This window comes from Culex pipiens, chromosome 3 (assembly GCF_016801865.2).
Source record: "Culex pipiens pallens isolate TS chromosome 3, TS_CPP_V2, whole genome shotgun sequence".
NCBI lineage: Eukaryota > Metazoa > Arthropoda > Insecta > Diptera > Culicidae > Culex > Culex pipiens.
In genome coordinates this window covers 35,472,459-35,496,910 of record NC_068939.1, presented here as the reverse complement: position 1 = coordinate 35,496,910, position 24,452 = coordinate 35,472,459, and the positions used below count along the sequence as shown (strand labels likewise).

The window sequence follows — 24,452 nt, the reverse complement described above, 5'->3', positions numbered from 1 at the left end:
AAAAATGTTGATTTTTTGTCAATTTCGTCATTCTCTGGTTTTTGGCCGCGGCCTGTCAAAAAACACCGATCTTATTTTCAAATAATCATATCTCGGAATCCTGTTAATGAACTCCTCCCATTTTTTAAGTATGTTATGTAAAAATGACCGGGGAATCTGATAAAAATATTTCCAGACATAGGCTCTTTGGTCCAGACACCGTCAAAACGGCATTTCAAAGTTTCATACGCTCTTTTCATATGTTAGGCTAGACTTTTGAAACTTCTTACTATTTTTCTTTGAAGTTGGGCTAACTTATCACCTTTCATTTGCGTATAAGACAATTGAAATCGGTTAAAATGGCGAGGAGTTATGATTTTTCGAAAAAAGTGGTTTTTGCGAAAATCGACGAAAATGGCCATTTCTCAGACCACCCTAACACGGCGTAGGTCACCCTAATGGTCAAACAAAAAAATACGGGTCTAATTATTTCGGCCAGGGAACCCCCAGAAAAATTTTGAGCCCGATCCGAGGACTTCTGTTTTTTTCCATGCTGTTTTCGTGGGGAATTGCTGTATATATATACAGTCGACTCTCTGGTTGTCAATATCCAAGGGACCGTCGAGGAAGAGAATCACCAATTTACAGAACGATGCAAAATGAAGACTCGATTGAAAATATTTTTTTCTTGATACCCAGCTATGGGAGAGAATTATGGCAACGTCCATCAAACAAAAAAAAAACTAATGTCAAACACCCTTCAAAGCTTCGTTTCGCCATGAAAAATGTCTATGCAAGCCATGAGAAAGTGAAATTATTGACAACCGGAAGAGATTTTCAAAGCAAACAGAATCCAAGGGACCGTCGAGGAAGAGATCCTTCAAGCAAGAGAAAATATCGAGGAATAAAGCCAATCGAAGTATGCAGTTTGAAGGGACTGAAGAATTCATCGATAGATGGAGCAATATTGATATCGAGAAGATCGACAGCCAGAGAATCGACTGTATATAAAAAAATTCGACGGTTTTGTTCGAACGCGAATCAATTCAACACGGAACGTCGGATCGACGTGCTCTTTGTTGCGTTGGGTTCGTATAAGTCCAAGGAAGGTTCTTACGCCAAAAAGTTATAACTTTGGCCACTTTGGAACCGATTCCGGAAAATCTGCAGATGATATGGGAAAAGTTACGTAAAATCAAACTTAGATCACAGGAGGCTGAAGAAGCAAAAACGTTAACAACGTCAACAAACAAAAAAAAAGGCAGAACGAAGTTTGTCGGGTAAGGCTTGTTTATTATGAAATTTTGAATTTAAAATTCAAGTTTTTGCAAAAGCACCTTAAACCAGCAACGTTTATCTTATTCAAACTTGTCCAATTATGTAGAAATGTACCTGCAAGTAGAAACACATACGAGTGCAACAAATAGGTATCCGAAAACAGCGTATGTACAATTTAAACCATTTAAGAATTACCTGACGACAACTGGCCAACGACACACATCCTACTTGCTCATCCAATGTGGCCTACCTAATTGTGCTATAAAATCTGTTGAACAACCCTTTCTGCTCATCACAAAGCACGAAACCACGATCAGTACAAGTACAAGTCACATCCAGCCACAAAGAGGATGCCGTCGATTGCTACCGTTCCACAACAAAGACCCAGAATGATCTCCCGAGGTGTCGTAACCAGCCAGGATCGTGCCAAGAAGCGGAAATTCCTGCACAAGGTCATCAGACGATTGGTGGAGGTTCCAGCACAAACTCAAGCTCAACAAACCGATCAGCAGGCACCATGTTTGGAGCAGCAGATCACGGCGGACAGCCCCACAGCCTTCGAAGAGGACGAATTGCTCTACCCAGTGATGTCTTTGACGGAAGACTCCTCCGAAGATGCCAACTCGCGGGCAGACTCCGAAGACCTCCACTCAACATCACTCAACCTGTCCAAAAGTTCCACGAGCAGCTCGCACAAGCGGCGTCTTGACCGCGTCCCGGACCGAATGTCCCAGGTGTCCGAAGCTGGCCGTTCCGAGCTGATCATCCCGGTGAGTTACAACAGCCGCATGGCGCGGGCCTACCCGAAGGAGCAGGTCGAGTCGAGGAGTCCGGCCGAACGGGAACGGCGCGAGAAGAACACACTGGCGGCGCGACATAGCCGAGCCAAGATGCGTGCCCTGGACGAGTTGCTGCACAAGGAGGGCCAAACGGCGAAGGAGGAGAACGCCCGGTTGAAGGTCGAGATTGCGGCTTCGTTTTCGTACGCAGGGCTGCTGATGGAACGGCTGGGAATGCCGGTTGTCGGGGTAAACTTTATGGACGTGTGGGACAGCGCGTGGCAGGGTGAGATGGGAATGGCCAGGGGTGAAGGGGTAAAGGATGAGACTGCGGATAAGGAGCTGAGCGCGGACGAAACCAAAATGGTTGAGGATGATGAAATTGAAGAGTGAATTGTAATGTTTTGGTGAATGTTATTTGTAGTTCCTTATCTTTATGCAGTATTATGATATTATTTTAAGCATCAAGTACGATTGTACTTTGATACAAGCGTAAAAAGTGTAAGTTATATTTGATATTTTGATAAATATATGATGGTACAAAAAACAAATGTGTTATAAATGGGAGGTTCATTCTCCATCAACACACACGAAATCGGAAAAAGTTACCCCGATGCCTCTTCGATTTACTAGAATTTTTTTTTTCCTGAAAGGGGCATTTTGACCACTGATCACGAATCCGTCACAAAATCTCGTGTCATTGGGACGATACTACCCTTTTATTTTTTTCTTGATTTTTACCAAGACCCGTTTTCCAGTGATTAGTAGGCCGAAGCCGTGATGAGATAGAAATTGGACGTCGATGGGACTTTTGTGTAAAATTCAGGGTTGTTACGGGAGAGTCGAAAAAAAATCCGCGCCAAATCCGCGCCGACCTATAATCCGAAACCGCGCGAAATCCGCGACATATAAAAAAATATCGCGACCAACATTTAAGAAATTTAATTTTTTAATGAAGAAAAACTAATTCAGAAAGTATTTGATAAAAAAAACTCGTTTTATGTTTAAAGGCTCCAAACGAATGAAAGCAATAAATCCATTTATAAAAATACCTCAAGAGACGGCCAAGGCAAGGGTCATGAAAAAAAATCTTCAAAATTGAAAATACAATACTTTAAAACCTAAAATTTAACTTCAAAAATATAAGCTCAAAAATAAATCAAAATCTAATATTTTAATATGATAAAAATTTTAATTTCGAAAGCCAAAAAAAATAAAAATCTAGGAAGTTTCATACAGTTTTTAATCCAAAATTCTCGCTTAAATTTCACTCCGAAAGGAATTTAATTTCTGATATTTAAAATATGTTTTTCTCATAATTTCAAAATCTCTTTCCCTTATCAACAGCATGTATGAATAATTTAAGAATTTAAGAATTTAAGAATTTAAGAATTTAAGAATTTAAGAATTTAAGAATTTAAGAATTTAAGAATTTAAGAATTTAAGAATTTAAGAATTTAAGAATTTAAGAATTTAAGAATTTAAGAATTTAAGAATTTAAGAATTTAAGAATTTAAGAATTTAAGAATTTAAGAATTTAAGAATTTAAGAATTTAAGAATTTAAGAATTTAAGAATTTAAGAATTTAAGAATTTAAGAATTTAAGAATTTAAGAATTTAAGAATTTAAGAATTTAAGAATTTAAGAATTTAAGAATTTAAGAATTTAAGAATTTAAGAATTTAAGAATTTAAGAATTTAAGAATTTAAGAATTTAAGAATTTAAGAATTTAAGAATTTAAGAATTTAAGAATTTAAGAATTTAAGAATTTAAGAATTTAAGAATTTAAGAATTTAAGAATTTAAGAATTTAAGAATTTAAGAATTTAAGAATTTAAGAATTTAAGAATTTAAGAATTTAAGAATTTAAGAATTTAAGAATTTAAGAATTTAAGAATTTAAGAATTTAAGAATTTAAGAATTTAAGAATTTAAGAATTTAAGAATTTAAGAATTTAAGAATTTAAGAATTTAAGAATTTAAGAATTTAAGAATTTAAGAATTTAAGAATTTAAGAATTTAAGAATTTAAGAATTTAAGAATTTAAGAATTTAAGAATTTAAGAATTTAAGAATTTAAGAATTTAAGAATTTAAGAATTTAAGAATTTAAGAATTTAAGAATTTAAGAATTTAAGAATTTAAGAATTTAAGAATTTAAGAATTTAAGAATTTAAGAATTTAAGAATTTAAGAATTTAAGAATTTAAGAATTTAAGAATTTAAGAATTTAAGAATTTAAGAATTTAAGAATTTAAGAATTTAAGAATTTAAGAATTTAAGAATTTAAGAATTTAAGAATTTAAGAATTTAAGAATTTAAGAATTTAAGAATTTAAGAATTTAAGAATTTAAGAATTTAAGAATTTAAGAATTTAAGAATTTAAGAATTTAAGAATTTAAAAATTTAAGAATTTAGAGTGTTCGGATTTTTTTTTTATTTTCGCCAAGAATGTTATAATTTAGAAAAAAAAATATTTCTACCAATTAAATTCCATCTAAAATTCTAAAGTGAGGCCAGCTTCTGTAACGTAATATCAAGCTTATATTTGGCGCCCACCAGAACAAGCCCCAATAATAGTTTTTGTTACATATTCTAATGTCTATATCTTCGGGAAAAGTTTGTAATATTTGATTTACCACATGAAAAATTGAATAAATCCAGTATAAAATTAAAAATAAATGAGGTTAAAAATCATTACTCAAAACTCAAATGAAATTAAATATTCAGAGCCGGAGACGTTTCGTACTAAAACAATACAAACAAACAGTTTCAGAAGAAAATTCAATTAATAAAAAATATGAAATTCATGCACCCAAAAGAAAATTTTTTTTTTCGTAATTCCTGATATTTTTCTTAATAACTTGAAAGTAATTCTATTTCTCTCAATTAACTTATTTATCAAAATTGCCATCCGCGCGAAATCCGCGCCTGAGCAAAATTAGCCAGCAAATCCGCGCCAGATCCGCGCTATCCGCGCGAAACGCGCCATCCGCGCGATCCGCGCCGTCCGTAACAACCCTGAAAATTGGACGATTGATTGCGTCTTCAAAATTCCGAAAAAAATGAATGTCTCATCGAAAACATACTCTTCTCCTTTTTTCTTCATTTTTCGTTACTCGACCGTTAAAACTTTTTGGAGCATGTCATTTTGAAGTTTGATGTTCTTTTGGAATAGGCAATTACCTAGAAAGGTTATTTTTTCCTGTTTTTTGTAACTTCAAGGGTTATTGTTTAGAGCAGGCCTGCCCAACGTCCGGCCTAAAGCTGTTCATAAAGTATTAAATAAATAAAATTTCTGTCTGAATAAAAAAAATAAGCTTGAGATCAAGTTTTAACATATTATAAGAACATTCTTCATGTTTGAATTTAATTCTTATAATTTTTATATTGATATTTTTTAACTGAAAAATTGTCCAGGAAAACAAAATTGTCCATTTTGTAAAATTGTGAAATTTATGAAAAAAAAACTTGGATTGTTGTCTTAAAATTTACAAAAAGAGACTAAATGCTATTTTTTAGTTTTGACTGTGTTTACTTCGAATTGCAGCAAAACTAATGTATTTTTCATGAACAACTTTTTAGTGATAAAGTTTTTTTTAAGTTTAAAAAATCGAATTAATCATACTGAAAATAGATTCCTGCAAATATTTTAAAATTAAAAATTGTATCAAAAACTTCAAAAAAAAATGCAGCGATCATTGAAATTTTAAAGTTTTTTTTATAAAAAATATATATCAAGGTATTTAATTGCAATCGTCAAAAACAATATCTATACAATTTTAAACAATAAAAAATGAAATTAGTAAAAAAAACACAAATTTTTGAATGCTATTTTTGTTTTTCATTCTTAAAAACAAGATATATGAATCAAATTTGCAACACTAGTTCTTTTATGTATTTACTTTAGAAGAACCCAATCATAAGAATATTTAAAAAAAATGTGTTTACTTTTTCGACTTTTATCAAATATTAGTTCCGGCCCGCCACTGCTTCAGAAAAATCAGATCTGGCCCGTAGGGCAAAAAGGTTGGGTACCCCTGGTTTAGAGTATGCAAAAAAAACTAAATTCCTAATTTGTAAAATTAACTTTTTTCAAAAGTAGGGTGACCACTTAAATCAAATAGTATGCATTTCTTATCTAAAGAATGATTAAAAAAAACTCTTTATAAACATTCACAAAACTCTAGAAGTATTTAAAAATAGATTGATTATTTGCATAAAAAAAGAAATTCAGCACTAATTATTTTGACTCAGAATAGAAACATAAACAATAAGTCTTTGAAAAATAACCGAAAGTTTAACAATACTTATAATTTAAATGTTCAATTTCCAATGTTGTTAAAATTGGTTGTTGATGCTTCGATTTAACTGGAAATTGAAAAATATAAAAAATATAAAAATTCAGTTAGATAAGATTTTAATCAAACAAATTATTTATATTGAAATGATTTAAACATGTTTGCAATAACTTAAGGATCCACTACACGCGAACATTTTTTGCTTCGGCTTTTTTACGGAAATTGTCATAACTCTGAATAAAAATCAGTTATAGTCTTGGTCTATTTTTTTGGTTTTTTTGTTGTAATTTCAATATTTTTGTAATTTTTTTAAACATTTTTTTCTTTCAAAACGAAAAACGATTCGATTTTATTCAATATAAAAGTTTTCCAATAACTGGACAGCAAACTTTATCTAGAGTAAGGTACTAATGAATTTAATTGAGTGATTTTTTAATTTAAAAATTGTGCAAAATATTACAAAATTATTCAAGATATAGAAAATAATTTTCATACAAGTACGCTTGGAATTCCCGACTATTGCCGACTTTTTGACCAATAATCACAAATTCCAGACTTTTTCCCGATTTTTTTTGCGGATTTTTACGAATTTCCGACTTTTTCCCGACTTTCTCGATTTCCCGACTTGAGTAGCTTCCCAGAAAAAGGCATTTTAGATTATTTTCTGTTCATTAGACTTATATTTCTTTCGACTTTTTCAAGTTTTCTTTTTTACCCCCGGATTTTTCGAATCAATTATAAAGGTGGCGACATAAACTAAAAAATGACTACTAATAAGAATTTAAGAGTTGACACATTGAAGGATTCCATTTTTTATTTTTGAGTTTTATAATTATTGAAATAAAAAAATGTATGGATTATTGGTTTTTAATTGTATTATTTTCAGTGCTTAAATTTTCAAAACGAAAAGTAAAATCGCGATAACTCGTGATGTTTATAAGCAAACCCCTTATGTTTATAAGCAAACCCCTTGTCTTTGTGTAATTGTCTGCTCTACAACTTTGTACAATATTGTTACACTCTAAAAAATAACCCTGCAAAGTTAGAAAAAACACGAAATTTTAAAATTTTGCTCTAAATGTAAAAAAGACCCTTCTGGGCAAGGGTCCTGATTTTCGGTTCAATTAACAGAAACCACTCACTCATCGCCTATCCATTCGTCGCCTATTCCAACACGCTAGCATTCATGAGCGAATGAGTCTCGCAAGCAGCCAGCGAGTGGCCCGAACTGTTCACTCAGCGAACAAATACATCGTGAAAATATTTGCCTACTCCGTCGCTCGACGACACTCACACACTACCATGCTCAGCGAAGAGCCATTCTCAAAAAATGCCAGCGCGGCAGTCTTTTTGTCTTCACGCCCTCAGTTTGCCATCAATTTGATTTTTTCTTGGTGGAAGTTTCTTTGAATGGTGTCTATATTGTTATGAAATCAAAATAAATGCACAATTTAATTGATAACATTGATTTTACGCAACCCAAATCAATGAGTATAACGCAGCGCATCAGAGAAAAAATGTTTTCATTTCAGAGTGATCGGAGACGATCGGCCTTGTCTGAACCGTTCGGAGACTGAGCCGATCAGAGAGAGAGAGAAGAGTTGAAAAGAGAGTGTTCGGGAGCGAATGGTGATAGAGTGACAAACGGTAGGAATTCATCAGGGCAGTATCGCGTCGCCTGCTATTTGTGCTCGCGAATGGAGTGGTTGATTTTGAGCAATCAGGACCCTTGCTTCTGGGTCAATGTAAATTCGAAAAGTACATTAAATTTCCCTTGAAATGACATGTTCCAAAATTTTTTACAGTCGAGTAACGGAAAATGGCAGAGTTTTTAAAACTTTTTTAGCATTTTTTTTCGATGAAATATACGTTTTTTCGGAATTCTGCGTACGCCATCAAATCGGGCGTCTAATTTTACATAAAAGTCCCTTTGACACCAAATTTCTGTCTCATCACCGCTTCAGGCTGCAAATTATTGAAAAACACCTCTTTTTTCGCATGTTCAAAAATGGAAGGGTTCGTACCGCCCCTCCGTCACGAGATATAAAAAAACGGACCTCGGATTCGTGATCAGGGACAACAGTTACCCCTTAGGACAAAGTTTCACGCAAATCGAAGAGGGGTCGGCAACTTTTCCCGATTTCGTGTGAGTTGGTAGAGAATTACCCATATAGTGATTATTTTTTCATTTCAATTTACTATTTCTGGACCCTGAATTCAGAACCAATATTAACTGTTCTTGCCCCAAAAGTGAAGGACACTATCTACCACCTTATGTAAGGTACGCACTTCGGAAGGAATCGGTCAAGAAAAATTTCAAATGGGCAGCAGCGGTAGCGAAAGCAAGTCAGAGAGGGTGAAGAAAAGCCCCAAGAAAACATTCCCTCTCTTTTGTTCTGCCGTTCGTAAAGCTGTTTCTTGACCCCCTTTCATTTGAAGAGCATACCAGCCCTCAAGATTTGAATGTTTTTCTAAAACAAACATGGCCGCCAAATGGCCGATTGGGGATGATGCCTTCCAGAGCCTTAAAAGTACACAACAACCAAGGAAGTTGTTATCATCTTATCAAAATAATGTAAATCTTACGGATTCTATCCTGCAATAGTCTGATTGTAAAAATAGTCAAACTTTGTAGTAAATTATTATGTAGAAAGTTTTGTTGAATTTGGTAGTACCATGCTTCTCCACCGAAATAAGTTCTTCCCAGTACATTTTGCTGGAGACGCACAGTGCTTTATGTTGAGTTAATGTACCGAATTCTGAAAAATAAAATCCAAAATATTATATCTAAGAATCCAAAATTCACCGTTTCTGGATATGTTAAGTATACTCAGCTATGTTTTCAAGATGTCACAGTACTTTTTTATTTCAAGCCCAACGAATCACCTTCCTTTTGAAACGTGACGAGTTAAAATTGGTTCAGCCGTTCGGGAATTATGGTCATTTGAAAAAATGTAAAAAAATGAAATGTTTTGGACCACTTAATTTTAGATGCCAAATTTGAGACATACCGGAGCACTGTTAGTCTGGACCCTGCTGGTTATACAATAAAAAAAAATTCTTAATTATTAGCCTGTGAAACAGCTCTAAACAGTCATGATTGAAATTGGGTTCAATGGGACGTTCGGATAATCAAAACAACAAAAAACACTAAAGTATTTCAAAGTCAGCGCATTCAAGGCATTTAATCGTAAATACAACTAAATTTACTTAAGATAAAGTATCGGTTAATATGCTTGATGGCCACGATTGGCGATGGAGAACGCTTCCTACGAATAATTTGCGCTCAAAACAAAAAAAAATCCTATTCAAATGCGCGGTGCTGTGCTTTATGCTGCTGGGAGATTATCGTTCTAATCACGGAACTCGGCGGCCCGCTTCTTAAAATCATACTGAATACGGCCCCGCCGATGACGACGACTAGAGGGTAAGCTGGGTGGTATTCTCGTCTCTAAAAAACACTACAAACTACAATACACTACAGTTGCCTTACCGGGCCTTGTTGATGCGGGTGATGAGCGCGTTGACCGCGGCGTGCACCCGCAGCAGCAGCAGAAAGCCCAGATTCAGCCCGATGAACGCGATGTAGCTGCCGATGCCCTCGTAGATGAAGCGCGGCGCGAAGATCTTCCACACCATCAGGTGGCGGCAGTGCATCGTGCACGCGAACATGGCGCAGAATATCTGGGGAAGAGATGAGTTTAGAGTTGTTCCAACGAGAAACGCTAAAATCAATCTTACCCTCACACCCTGAATCAGCAGCAGCTGGCAGCCGGTCTTGAACACGGTCCCCACGAACAACTTCTCGTTCTCGTACAGATTGATCTCGCCTTTGGTCACGTCAAAGTCGATCGCTTTGCGGCGTCCCGACGTCGATTCCTCATCCCCCGCCTCCTCATCGTCCGGTTTGTTCACCGTTACGCTGCGATACTCGACGTTTCCGGCGTCCGTTTTGCGGGAGCTTTTGGGAGCTTTCGGCTTTCCGCCGCCACCACCGGATTTCTGGTAGATCTTTTGCGCCAACGATGGCCACATTGTGTACACGCAGAACGGAGTGAAGATGATCAACGGGAAGAGCGTCGACAGAAGGAACGTCACGGAGAAGGTGTTCAGCAGGACCAGAATGGCCGAGATGACGTTGTTGTTGTCGTAGTGCCACGTGCGCCCGACAAACGCCGCGTTCCAGTCGATCTGGGACATGGTCGGTTGATGCGCCGTGGCGTAGAATCCAAACTGCATCAGGATGATCCACGACAGCAGCGTCGTCATGGTTGGCTGCAAGCAGCTCAGCAGGTTCGTAGAGTTTTCGTACTGCAGAATCGACGAAATAATTCCGTAGCAGATCGTAATGACCAAGGAAAGAACCAACCCAGTGGTCCCATGCGATCCCAACAGCAGAGACATCAAAATGGTCAAAAAGATCCCCACCCCGATAAACACCGAAGAGTAAGCCGTGGCGAGCCCGCACACGATCGGAACTTCGTCCGCCGCGGCCGACGGATTCCGCGAGTTGAAGTTGCTCCGCAGTTGGCGGAAAATCTCCGGCGCGACGTTCCGGTCGGATTGCAGCACGCTCATGACTTCCTTTCGCTTGGGCAGGACGTAGATCAGCAGGGGAGAGAAGGCGAGCACGGCGATCTGGAGCAGCAGCAGGCCGTACACGACCCAGGCGAGCGCGTCCAGGTGGTGCTGGTTGATGCCTGGAAGAGGTTTGAGGAATAGGAAAGAATAAATAAATTTGCAGGTTTTTTTTCCGAATTTACATCACATCCCTAGTTAATATTCAATCAAATAATTCGCTCTACAGCCTTGGCGTTCTCGATTGCAAGATTCCTTCTCGAAACTAAGTGTCCGAAAGCTTGATTGTTGAGGCAATTGCAAACCTCTTTTTCCATCTTCCCGGGATTCGAACTAACGACCTTTGGATTGTTAGTTCAACTGCCTACCAGCGACTTCACCAGGACAGGACCTAGGGAGACGACTCCTACACCTGGATTGAGCTAACGACCTAACCCTATGAGTTTAGACCGGGGCCAACATTTACTTCCCTGTCCGACGGAAGGCGTGGTCAGACAAATCTTGTCTCGAAAAATGCCACCGGGACCGTCTGAGATCGAACCCAAGCCGACTGGGTGAGAGGCAACCACGCTTACCCCTACACCACGGCCCGGCACTTAAGGCGAAAGGCAAAGCCGCGGGACCGGCTAGTTGGCGCGAAAAATCTCATAGGTTACTGCGATGCGCGCGCGCCACGTGCTCTCGTTTTGAATGCTGGCGTGGCTCAGTTACTGTTCGCACGAACTGCGTGCAGTGGAAAGTATTGTAATCAGCATGAAAATAAAGAAATAAATATTTTTTCAAAACAAATATTTTTTAAATAGTTTCAAGCAGTGTGGTTGGTGTTAGTAAAGCGTAAACGGGTTTTTAGAAATATGAAAAAATAATCATTTTGGATTGACAGTTTTTGTGAACTATATCGAACTGCTAATATTTTATTTATTTTTATTTGTTGTTCAAATATTGTTTTGGCAAATATTTTAGTAAGGTTTGATTTACAAAAACATTGATAAGCATGATTCGAATGTAAGTAAAATGACTGTATATCGTTATTTCGATTTACAGTAACTAAAAAAAACACACTCAGCCTCACGAACCATGTCAATACTTCGAAGGCTAATTGCTAATAAACTGACGTAGTGTAAAATACATTTTAAAACACTTTTTTCATTCAAATGTAGTAATTTGAAATTGTGTTTGTGTTGAGGGACATAAACATCAAAATATATTTTGAACAGTGCCTTACCGAGTGATGAAGACGAGTCAAATAATCAAACAATTTGAGGAATGTTATACAAAAACATCAATCCCTGACATACACATTTTTCTATTATCTCTAAGAAAATACATTGTACGCTTTCAATATCATCAAAATGATGAATTAAATAAATTTCGAAGTCAATTTTGTTGTTTGGAATAAGCAAACATAATTTTCTATATTTTTTTTATTAGACGCCCGTTGAGGCAATAACAACTTCAAAGACAAGAAAAATGTTCTGATAAAAACAGGAAACCCATTTATTTTCAAATGGCAAATGAAATGAATTACATCAATTTATTCAATTTGTATTACAAAATCAATGTTAGTTCTTCTAATTGCTAGAAATTTATTATAAAAAGAAGCTGAATCGTGGGAGCGACAAAGGATCGACAAAGTCAACTAAATTTAAAAAAATTAAATTGCTAATGTCAAGATAACTTTCAAATAATTTGAAATGGCGGGTTTCATTATTTATTCCTCCTTTTTCATAGTAAAATAATTTAATTGAATTCGTAATCTGGTTTATGAAAAAAAAATGAAATAGTTACCTTTTTCCTTTAACAAAAATATGGGTTACAAAATTTATTGCAAGCAAAATATTGCATTCATCTAAACGAACGCAACGTAAACGGTAAGGAGCGTAATATCGATAAAGGCATTTTGAGTTTGTTCCTGATTAAACTGGTCATCAGAATTTATTGTTTCATATCCCTGAAGTATAAATTAGAAATATCAAGTAAAATTTGAAATTGATAAAAAACTCTCTGCGATGGCAGTTTGGGTAAGCTCCTGATAAAACTAGTGATCAGAATTGAGTGTTTTATATCTCTGAAATATAAATTCAAATTTTGCCAAATTACCAAGTAAAATTTAAAAATGTTTAAAAAATCTTGGAACGTCAGTTCTGGAGTTTTTTTTTAAAAGGACCAATAAACCAAATTTTCAATTTTTGCTTTTTGGGTGTTTTTTAATACCCCTGACTCAAGGCGGTTCTAAAAACACCCAAAATGCAAAAACTGGAAATTTGGTTTATTGGACCTTTTCAAAAAAAAACTCCAGATTTCTTCCTATAAATTATTAAATAATTTAAAATACTTTCGGTGATGGCCGTTTGGGTAAGTTCCTGGTCAAACTAGTGATCAGAATGTATTGTTTTATATCTTTAAATTATAAATTCAAATTTTGCTAAATTACCTAGTGAAATTTAAAATTGATAAAAAAAAATCTTGAAAGGTTAGTCATTTTTAGTAAATTATTCAATAATTTTAAAAACTCTCTGCGATGGCAGTCTGAGTCAGTTCCTGTTATAACTAGTGATCAGAATTTATTGTTTTATATCTATAAAGTATAAATTCAAATTTTGCTAAATTACCTAGTGAAATTTAAAATTGATAAAAACAATCTTAGAAGGTTAGTCATTTCTAGTAAATTATTAAATAATTTCAAAAACTCTCTGCGTTGGCAGTCTAAGTCAGCTCCTGGTCAAACTAGTATTCAAAATTTATTGTTTTATATCTTTGAAATATTAATTAAAATTTTGCCAAATTACCAAGCGAAATTTAAAATTGTTAAAAAAATCTAGGAACGTCAGTTATTTCCAATAATTTTTTTAATAATTTAAACAAATTTTAGTGATGGCAGTTTGGGTAAGTTCCTGGTCAAACTAGTGATCAAAATTTATTGTTTTATATCTCTGAAGTATAAATTCAAATTTTTCCAAACTACCTAGTGAAATTTAAAATTGATAAAAAAAATCTTAGAATGATAGTCATTTCTAATTATTAAATAATTTTAAAAACTCTCTGCGATGGCAGTCTGAGTCAGTTCCTGGTAAAACTAGTGATCAGAATTTATTGTTTTATATCTTTAAAGTATAAATTCAAATTTTGCTAAATTGCATAGTGAAATTTAAAATGATAAAAAATCTTGGATGGTCAGATATTTCTAGTAAATTATTAAATAATTTCAAAAACTCTCTTCGTTGGCAGTCTGAGCCAGCTCCTGGTCAAGCTAGTATTCAAAATTTATTGTTTTATATCTCTAAAATATTAATTAAAATTTTGCCAAATTACCAAGCAAAATTTAAAATTGATAAAAAAAAGTCTTAGAATGTTAGTAATTTCTAGTAAATTATTAAATAATTTCAAAAACTTTCTGCGTTGGCAGTCTGAGTCAGTTCCTGGTAAAACCAGTGATCAGAATTTATTGTTTTATATCTATAAAGTATAAATTAAAATTTTGCTTAATTACATAGTGAAATTTAATCTTGATAAAAAAATCTTAGAAGGTCAGTCATTTCTAGTAAATTATCAATAATTTAAAAAAATCTCTGCGATGGAAGTCTGAGTTTGTTCCTGGTCAAACTAGTGATCAGATTCTATTGTTTTAGATCCCTGAAGTATAATAATATAACGGATGTGAAATTTAAAATTATTAAAAAATCTTGGAACGTCTGACATTTGTAAAAAAAATTGAAAACCATTTTGGAAGGGAGTCTGGGAGTCAGTTCTTTGAAATATAATTAGATTTTTTATATTCTTGCAGTGTCAAATTACAAAAGTAGCAAAAAGCTTGGAAACTCAGTTGTTTGAATTTAGTTTTTTAATATAAAAAAAATTCTAAGATTAGAATCCAAATCAGTTTCAAGTCAGGTTAGTTATAAAATCTGGTGTCCCTGGAGTATAAAATCACAACTTAGCATAAGGCAATGTTGAATTTCAAAAATCTATAAATCTGGTAAAACTAGTAATTTAAATAAATTATAAATCTTAGTTTAATATCCTTCTGGGATGGGAGTTTAATTCAGTTCCTGAAAATGTAAGTGATCAGATTTTTTTTAAACCTTTTAGTATAAATTCACAAATTGGTATAATACCATACCAAATCAAAAAACAACAAATAGTTGTTTGAAAAAATATTTATTAATTAAAAAAAACTTTTGGGATAACAGTCTAGGTCAGTTTCTAGTCTTGTTATTGATCAGAATTCATTGTCCGTTGAATTTAAAATTTTATGATTTTTATAAATAAAAAAAAAATATGAATAATTTAAAACCCCTTCTAGGATGGGTGTCTGATTAAGTACCTAGTCATATTAGTGATCAGAATTGGTTGTTTCATATATATTTTTTTAAGATAGAGTATAATATACAGTATGTAAAAAAAGTATTTACATCCCTTGGTCACTATGCAGATTTTGTAATGAAACATGCAAACAATTTAAAGTTTGACAGAAACCTAGTACTACGTTTTGTGGTTTGGTTGAGCGTTTTTGCAGAATGCATTACTATGAATGCAAAGAGACTAGTTGTTCCTTTTAATTCTGCTATTATTTTAATATCTTGACAGATACTCTGTATTCTGTTCTTGACTCTCGAGGAACAACACGTCTCTTTGTATTCATAGTTATGCATTTGCATTGTTTATTATTTTATCTGGATATAAAACAATAATTTCTGATCACTAGTTTGACCGGGAACTTACCCAAACTGCCATTACTGAAAGTTTTTTAAATTATTTAATAATTTATTGGAAATAACTGACGTTCCAAGAATATTAAACTATTTTAAATTTCACTTGACAATTTGGCAAGTTTTTAATTTATACTTCAGGGATATAAAAGAATTATTTCTGATCACTAGTTTGACCAGGAACTAACTCAAACTGCCATGACAGAAAGTTTGTTTAAAATTTTAAAACGTGGGTTTCATAGAAAACCTAGATGTTTGGGTATCAAAAGATCTGAAATTGTATGCCCTTTCCGATGACACATAAGTTGACCTGTGAATGGTGGACTGGTTCAGATGTCGGCGGATTTTCCGACGTCGTAATTCCGGGTTGGTATGGTATACTAAGTAGTTAGTAAACTTTATATTCAATCAATTTTTTTTAATCAGTCGTGGATGCCTATTTGGAGTTGTGACACTGGATTTATGGTGATTTGTAAACAAATAACTGTATTTATGTAAATTTTTCGAAAGTTGTAAAAACTTTTGTTTCACCTGTTTTGATTTTTGTAATAGTATTTATTATAGGAGCAATTCAAGCCCATAACAGGAATTTTTAAGGTACTTTTTTCTCGACCCTCTCCGATTTCAATGAAACTTTGTAGACATGTTATCCTAGGCATATATAAGCCATTTTTTTGTACATGGAGCCAGTAACACTCGATAATGACATTTGAGAAGGGCGTAAGTGTTTTGAGTATTTTTGTAATTCGTAATTTAAATATTTCTGTATCTCGAAGCCGTTGCATCGTATCAAAAAGTGGTCAAAGACCAACTTGTAGGAAATTTTACGGGCTTTCCGAAAAAAATACACTGAATGAAAAAAACACGCCACTTTTATGAGATTTTCTGATTTTTAAGATTAAAAGTCAAATTTGAGGGGGAGCCAACGTTTTTTTTTCGTTCAAAATTTTTGTGAAGATAGCCTTAGATGTTACAAAAAGACTCACGAAAAATGCAAGATGGAGCAACTCACCTTAAAAAATACAAAAATCATTTACTAAATCTGTTTTTTAGAAAAGTGTTCTAAACGTCAAAATATTCAAAAATCTGTAATCTGTATATCTGTAAGCCCATACATCCAATTGAAATGTGGTTAAAGACAAACTTATGGGAAATTGAACGAGCTTTCCGGTAAAAATATTTTCGAGACTGAAAAAATCAAGTCTGTCATATAGAAATTGCCGAAAACCATCAAAAAACCTATTTTTTCAACATTTTGATTTTTAAAGCCGCTGTAACTTCACAAAGATTGGACTTAGGACAATGGTCATTATGGAGACTTTTATGTAAAATTGTCTGGAGAATCGATTCCCGTATTCGGCTTTTGAAAATTTTGAATTTAAGAGCACTTTTCAAAAAAACGGTTTCAGTAAATGATTTTTGTATTTTTTTAGGTGAGTTGCTCCATCCTGCATTTTTCTTGAGTCTTTTTGTAACATCTTAGGCTATTTTCACAAAAATTTTGAACGAAAACAAATCGTGGGCTCACCTTCAAATTTGACTTTAAAACTTTAAAATCAAAAAATCTCATAAAAGTGGAGTGTTTTTTTCTTTCAATGTATTTTTTTCGGAAAGCCCGTCAAATTTCCTACAAGTTTGTCTTTGACCACGATGCAACGGCTTCGAGATACAGCAATATTTAAATTACGAAATACAAAAATATTTAAAACACTACGCCCTTCTCAAATGTCATTATCGAGTGTTACTGGCTCCATGTACACAAAAATGGCTTATATATGCCTAGGATAACATGTCTACAAAGTTTCATTGAAATCGGAGAGGGTCGGGTACAACCGATTCCCTATTTGACATGGAATTGCTCATAGAACTTTTTGTAGAAATAATTTTTGTAGCAAAATGTTCGGCAAGAGTTTCCGAACATAACGTAGTACTAGGTTTATGGCGAATTATAAATTATTTGCATGTTTCATCACAATATGTGCATAGTGATTAAGGGATGTAAATACTTTTTTACATACTGTACAAAAATGTTATACCTGAGCAGAGGTAAAGAACACAGAAATATCAAATTTTGGATATATTTGGGTAAATAACAGCGATCTAAATGAGACCTTGGTTCCCAAGTAATAGATGTCAAGTAATATTATGAAATCATTCCAATATTTGCACGTGAAAGACCACAACATAGCCAAAACATGTTATTGCAAGGGTAAAACAATTCTACAAAAAAAAAAACATTATTATACTTAGTTGAGGTATTCTAGATTTTAACACATATATTCCTTACCTAAAAATGGCATAGCCATGTTTTTTTTTGCTATTCCCACACCTTTCGGTGGTCAGATTTAGGGGCAAGACGACCATATGGGGCAAGAGGAACAATCGCTCGTACGGCCGTAATTTTTACAATTTTGATTATTTCCAGTATGAAGAATTGTTGCTAGCAATGCAATTAGCTGATTCTACTACCACATAACCACCAAAACGACGTAAACGCCACGGGACATAAGATTTAATGAAGTTTTTTTAAAAACCTTTGTTTTCTTATAATATATGGAAAGTACAAAATAAGGCTTAGGGTTCGTTATAAGGCTCATTTTATCAAAATGCAATTTTTCCTAGATCAGTAGTGTCCCTACCAATGATTTGCACCTATTAGAAAGTATGATTTAACTTTTGGTTATTTTTGTTGAGAGCGTTTAAAAAATCTTGTTCAGGTGTGGCAAGTGTACCATATGGATTTTTAGTATGGAAAAAAATACGAATTGCTGCAACAACATATTTTATTGGGAAATAAATACAAAAAGTTCTTAAAAACTGATAAACAATTGTTTAAAAAAATGTCTATACAAAATAAAGTGATACTATGAAAATTTAATATTTATCATCTAAGTAACTATTTTTTTCGTAAAACCGATCAAATTTTTAGTAAAATATTATTATTTAACCTAAAAATGAAAGAAACGTTTCAAATACATTCTAATCTGATGTTTCATAGTGATAGCAGTTCACTTGTTAGCAAATTAACATGTTGTTTCATGCATTGTTCCTCTTGCCCCAACGGGTTGTTCGTCTTGCCCCACTAGTTGAGTAGAACGTACGGAAAATCAAAAATTTAAAAATCGTTTTTTAACATTGAAAAACAGGATTTCCTTAGCTTGTTACACTTGCCCCACTTTCCCCTATTGTGTGGGCTTCCACATACATGATTTTGGTTTGTTTTGACCATGTTGTTTGTATTTTATCATCTATTACTGGGCAACCAGCGGAACATTTCGGTCGCTGTTATTTGCACAAGAATAACAACATTTGGTGTTTTTGTGAACGGTGATGTTCTTCACCACTTCAATACTTTGATGAACGGCATATGTTAGAAGTTCTTTCTGTGCCAAGGATATGAAATAACAAAGATTGAAAAAAAATATATTAAAACGAAATTTCATAAAAGTCAACTAAGTCAATCTAAGTACGTACCATTAGAAAAAAAGTTATTTTGAATGTTTTGTTTATAAATTTAATAAACCATAAAATTAAGAGCTACAAAAATTATTACGTTTGGTATCCCGAAAAAAAAACATTTTCAACGCTTTCTCCAATATACTAAGAGCAGGCTTGCCCAACCTTTTTGGCTCAATTTTCACATTTTCGATCGTCATAGTAACAATTGCCCATTTTTCATGGTTTATCCGGTGGAATCGGTTTTACGAAATAGTAGTTTATGCAACAAGTTGCAAAAAGAGGATTTTTTCAGCACGAGTCGTACATTTATCCAACGAGGTTCACCGAGTTTTGCAACGAGTTCCATACAACATTTTTTGCAATTTCGAAAAACACCCATTGAGGGAAATTTTAAGTGGAATTTTCATGTATTTTGTCAATAAATCGTTCAAATCAAATTTTTTTTGAAAAGTGTTACTTTTCGAAACAAGTGCAGAAAATGTCAACTTTTCAGCACCCATTTCAGTGCTGAAAAGTAGAACTTTTCAGCATTTATTTTGAAATGTGTTGCTATTCGATTCTGTTATTTTTGGTAAAGAAAAGTAGGCTATTTCGTCGTTCAAGAATGACAGGAAAAGTAAGTATTTTCACGACGGAATTGCAAAAAATATTTTAACAAGTCATGTTATCTACATCTGGATCACTTTTTAACTTAAAACTTACACAAAAATGACACGAAAAAATATTTGTTCGATCTTTTGCCAAAGTTATGTTCACTGGTCATCTGAAAACTGATTCCACCATATAAACTATGAAAAAATGTAGAACTGTTATTCTAACGATCATTAATGTGAAAATTGAGCCGAACAGGTCGGGTGGTCTGTCTTAAAAAAAAAACAAATTCAAAATTTTCCAACTCCTATAAAACATTAATTTTGAATTGTCATTTTGATGAAAAATTTACTACCGTGTCAAAATTAGTCAAAAGTTTCCCAAAGTTTCAGAAAAAATGGTAAAAAACACACAAAAATGTGGCCTCCCGACTAAGAAAACCATTTTACAAATTCCACTCCGAAAGTTGTCAATTCCAATTCAAGCATGAAATTTTTGTATTATGCAACACCGACGAACACCCAAATTCTCCATACAAACTTTAAAGAAAATCTAATCAGTTCTGTCTGAATATTTTCGAAAAAATCAATTCAAAGTTTATGCTTCCCTCTAGTTGAGACTGCGCATGATTTTTTTTTCAATTTTTGTAGGTCATTGTTATTAAATTATTTGATAAATTTATTTCAAACATGTTTCCAAAATTTTAAATATTTTTTAAATTTGACATGAACTTATGCCAATTTCTGAATATCTCCTGGGATATAAAACTACAAATCAAGAGTTTTTTTTTGAAAAGGTCCTATAAGCTATTGTGTTTCATATGTTTATAGGACCAAATAAAAAAAAATCTTGAAATTTTGATCACCAACATGACAAAAACTGAATCAGAATCTCATGCCAGACGTTTGTTTAAATCATTCAATTATTAATTATAAATAAAAGAGTTTCTAATAGAGGGTGACGATTCTCGAGATTTTCAATTTCCCGGGAATCGAGAGTTGAGTTTTGCCATTTCCCGGGAATTCCCGGGACCCGGGAATTTTTTTAACTAGGCAATAGTGTCAATAACTTAAAAAGAAAAGGAAAAAACGTTTCTTTTTAATGAATTCAGATACAATTGGCTACTAAAGCCCTATGTCAATTTTTATTTACAACGGTAAAAAACACGATTAAAAATCATTTCAAATCACTTTTTTTATTTTAATGCAAAAAAAATATTGATGAGACAACATTTTTTCGATTGATAAACTATGGTCCCCTTGGAACGAGCTGTCAAGCAGGACTTTTTCTGTCAAGAAGGACCATGAAGTTGATTTTTTAAAATTCAATTAAAAATCAATTTTAAATCCTTTGTGGTCTATCAAAGGGTCATTGAACTCAGAAAAATAAGCTTTATCGTTATGAGCAATAATATCACAAATTTAAACTTCATTTTAAGACCCAATTAAATCATGCTAATTCAATGAAACGTAAATTTAAGTAACCTCATTATTTTGAGGAAATATTTCTACATTTTGATTTTTTCCCTCAATCTACAAATACAAAATCGTTTCTTGAGCCTTTTTGGGACTCGAATTGCAGTTTAAAATGTTTACGAATCTTCATTCGCACTGATTGATTTTTCAAAAGCTGCACAAACTTTTTGTTGAACTTGTTATTAGATTTTTTGAAAGTAATAAAAATAACAAATATATAATTTTCCATTTCTGCAATATGGCATTCTGCAATATGATAAATAACGACTCAAAACAAAAACTTTAAGTTGATTTTTTCCTTCTTAAGGTCAACTGTAAATGTTCTCAATTAGCGGACTTAGTGTCCGCTTACAAAGAATGCCTGATTTTTATTCCCAAAATATAATTTAATTTGCAAAACACAAAAAGACTTATTGGCATCAAAAAAGGTAATTATCTCGATAAAGCGAAATTCACTTACTTAGAATTTAAAAAAATAGACTATGAGTTTTGCTATGCTCGAGAGAGAATATAGAAATTAAACTTATCTTGAGAAGGCTTTTCCCTCTTAGAAATAATAAATATTTCATTTATGGCGTGTAACTGCGTATTATGCTTCAAGGTTAATTTTGGGTTCCACATTTTTTGGTTACATTCACATAAAGTTATTGGAATTTTTGAAAAGTTAAAATTCACACTTTTAGGATAAGAAGATCAGAGAAGCATTGATCAATTCCAGAGTTTTTTTTGGAAAGGGCCAATAAACTAATGTCTTTCATATGTTTATAGGACCTATTCAAAAAAAACTCTGGAGTTCAAACTTGAAAATCGAACATTGAACATCCAATGTTCTAAACAATTTCGAATTTTTCAAATGTTTTTCTGATTAGTCAATTAATTTTGGTTCGATATTTATAAGTATAAAATTTTCCGGGAATCGAGAGGTAAAAAAATTGCCGATTTCCCGGGAATTCCCGCTCGTCACCCTCTAGTTTCAAAGATCTTAGATTTTAATAAATTTGACATGGCCGTATGCCGATATGTTAATTTTTACTTCTGGGATGTAGAAATGCAAATACTGATTACTAACATAACCAGTAACTGTATCAATCTCCCATCCCGGTCTTACCAATTTATAAATTTATACTTCTGAGACAATATGATAATAACAAATTGTCTGATGTGTGCTACCTTGTGACATAGACCATTTTGGTCAAAAATTAGTTATTGATAACCTTTTGTTATAATTAACAAACTCTACAAGATGCTATAACCCGATTTAGGATATTCGCTTCTGTTTCTCGGATCACACCTGACACATGCCATAGACCGATTTCTCATCAAAAATCTTCTTTTATCTTGTAACACGTCGTACAAATTGTTGAAAAATGTAGAAATTATTTCTTGTTTTTCACAAATTTACTTTAAACACATTTTTAAATGCAATGCAGTCGTTTGTTATTAAAAATATACTGATAAAGTCGGTTAAACTCTTGATTTAAGCTTATTTTAGTTTGTTTGGGAAATCTGTGCACACTTGTAACACGTAGTTCCTTTTTACTTTCAAGGCCCACTTGGTCGTTGTCACAAGATAGCACACAATAGACGATTTTTGATTAGTAACATCAACCAGGAGCTTAATCAGTCTTCCATCTCAGAAGGATTTTTTAATTAAATTTTAATTTTAAACCAGGGGTGACCAAAGTATGGCCCGCGAGGTGATATTTTGTGGCCCGCGGACCCATGTTGAATGATCATGTAAAATGGCCCGTTGACCACTTGTATAGTGATTTTATACTTTTTCAAAATTATGGTTTATTTTAAACTTTTGTATACTAATCTTTTTTATTTTTTGTTAATAAAAAAACTTATGATTTATCAATATTTCGATCTCCACTTTAGGATACAAATATTTTTTTCAAAATATTTTATAATTAAAGAACAATTTCACACGTTTCAATGTGAGTGAAACTAGTAAATATCGTCAAAATTTTCATCAATTTTTTTAGAAATATTAAAAAAACGTTCAAGTTTGACTTAGGCAGAATTCTGTAATAGTTGCAAAAATGCAAGTTTTCTTTATTAATTCACAAGTCATAATGACACTTTTATGAACTGACCCTCAAACATACTTTGCACTTCCTTCGGGATTCGAACTCATTACAGTTAGATAACGAATCTGATTGACTACCAACTGATTTAGGCAGACAAAATGTGGAAATCGGAGGATCAAGTTTGTTGCAAATATTTTACAAAGCTTTCGTCGATCAACCCACCCCTCCACTATTATAAAAAAATGGCTCAAAAACCAGGAGCAAAAATATATTTTCAAACAACTTCAAAACTTCAAAAAAATAAATTTAAATGCAATCAGCTGAAATTTATTAAATACGCATTCCTTTGCATTTATAATCATTTGAGCATGTTTGGGTTTATTAAAAAAATGAATTTTAGTGAATTTTCGATGAAATAAATAAATGTTTTTTCGCTAAATTTTTTTTTTATCGAATCTTTTTTTTTGTTTTGAAAATAATGATTGCAGTTTAACTATACGGAAGCTTAAAACATTCTCTAACATTTTTTTTTCATTGAATTGTTGAAATTATGGCTCTCAACGATTTTTCATTAACCACACTTCATTTATACATAAAATTACGCCTTTAGATGAATTGTTCAACATGTAATGTCACCATTTTCGAAATATAAAAACAAAAGTTTGTTTTTTTTTTGAAAACACAAGTACATTCAGCTAAAAACTTTTTTTCAAATACCTGAAACAATAAAATCAACGATACCGATAGAAAACCGTTATTTTGTGGTTCCTATTATTTTGAATTGACAAATTAAATCTTTTAAATTAAAATAATGTAATCTAATTTTTTTCAATAACCTTTTTTGAAAATTTGGCCCGCAAGCTCATTTGAGCTTCAAATTTCGCCTGGCCTCCAAAAACTTTGAGCGCCCCTGTTTTAAACATACTGAGTTTCTAAGGATTTAGAAATATTTTCCTTTGGGTGTTAAAACAACAAATTCTGATTACTAACATGAAAAGGAACTGATTCAGACTTTCATCCCAGAAGGTATTTTTACAATAATATATTGCAATAAATAATATATTTCAATAAATTAATTTTACTTGATTTATAGAATTTAAAAAATCAACATGACTTTATTCGTTTAATACATATTTTTGGAATATAAAACAACAAGTTCTGACCACTAACAGGACCAGGAACCTTGAACTGAATCAGACTCCCATCCCAGAAGGTTTTTTTTTAAATTGCGGTACCCGTGGTGTAGGGATAAGCATGGTTGCCTCTCACAAAGTC

At 33.0% G+C, this 24,452-nt stretch overlaps 2 protein-coding genes across 2 annotated transcripts in view; one reads left to right on the top strand and one right to left on the bottom strand.

Moving 5' to 3' along the window:
- The first annotated feature begins 1,408 nt into the window (after nucleotides 1-1,408).
- On the top strand, nucleotides 1,409-2,561 carry LOC120418879 (uncharacterized). The gene has a single exon (XM_039581412.2). The coding sequence runs from the start codon at nucleotides 1,608-1,610 to the stop codon at nucleotides 2,427-2,429; it is 822 nt and encodes a 273-aa protein (XP_039437346.1). The 5' UTR covers nucleotides 1,409-1,607; the 3' UTR covers nucleotides 2,430-2,561.
- A 6,929-nt stretch (nucleotides 2,562-9,490) lies between these two features.
- LOC120418867 (GPI ethanolamine phosphate transferase 3) overlaps nucleotides 9,491-24,452 on the bottom strand; it is a 31,493-nt gene continuing 16,531 nt past the window's right edge. The window contains exons 3-4 of the mRNA XM_039581402.2: nucleotides 10,074-11,032; nucleotides 9,491-10,016 (exon numbers count right to left, since the gene is read on the bottom strand). Of these exons, the coding sequence (XP_039437336.1) occupies nucleotides 9,822-10,016; nucleotides 10,074-11,032 (1,154 nt within the window). The 3' untranslated portion in view covers nucleotides 9,491-9,821. The remainder of the gene's footprint in view (nucleotides 10,017-10,073; nucleotides 11,033-24,452) is intronic.

Bases quoted from the DNA above. Each gene is read 5' to 3' on its own strand.
- LOC120418879 (XM_039581412.2), top strand. From the start codon at position 1,608: ATGCCGTCGATTGCTACCGTTCCACAACAAAGACCCAGAATGATCTCC.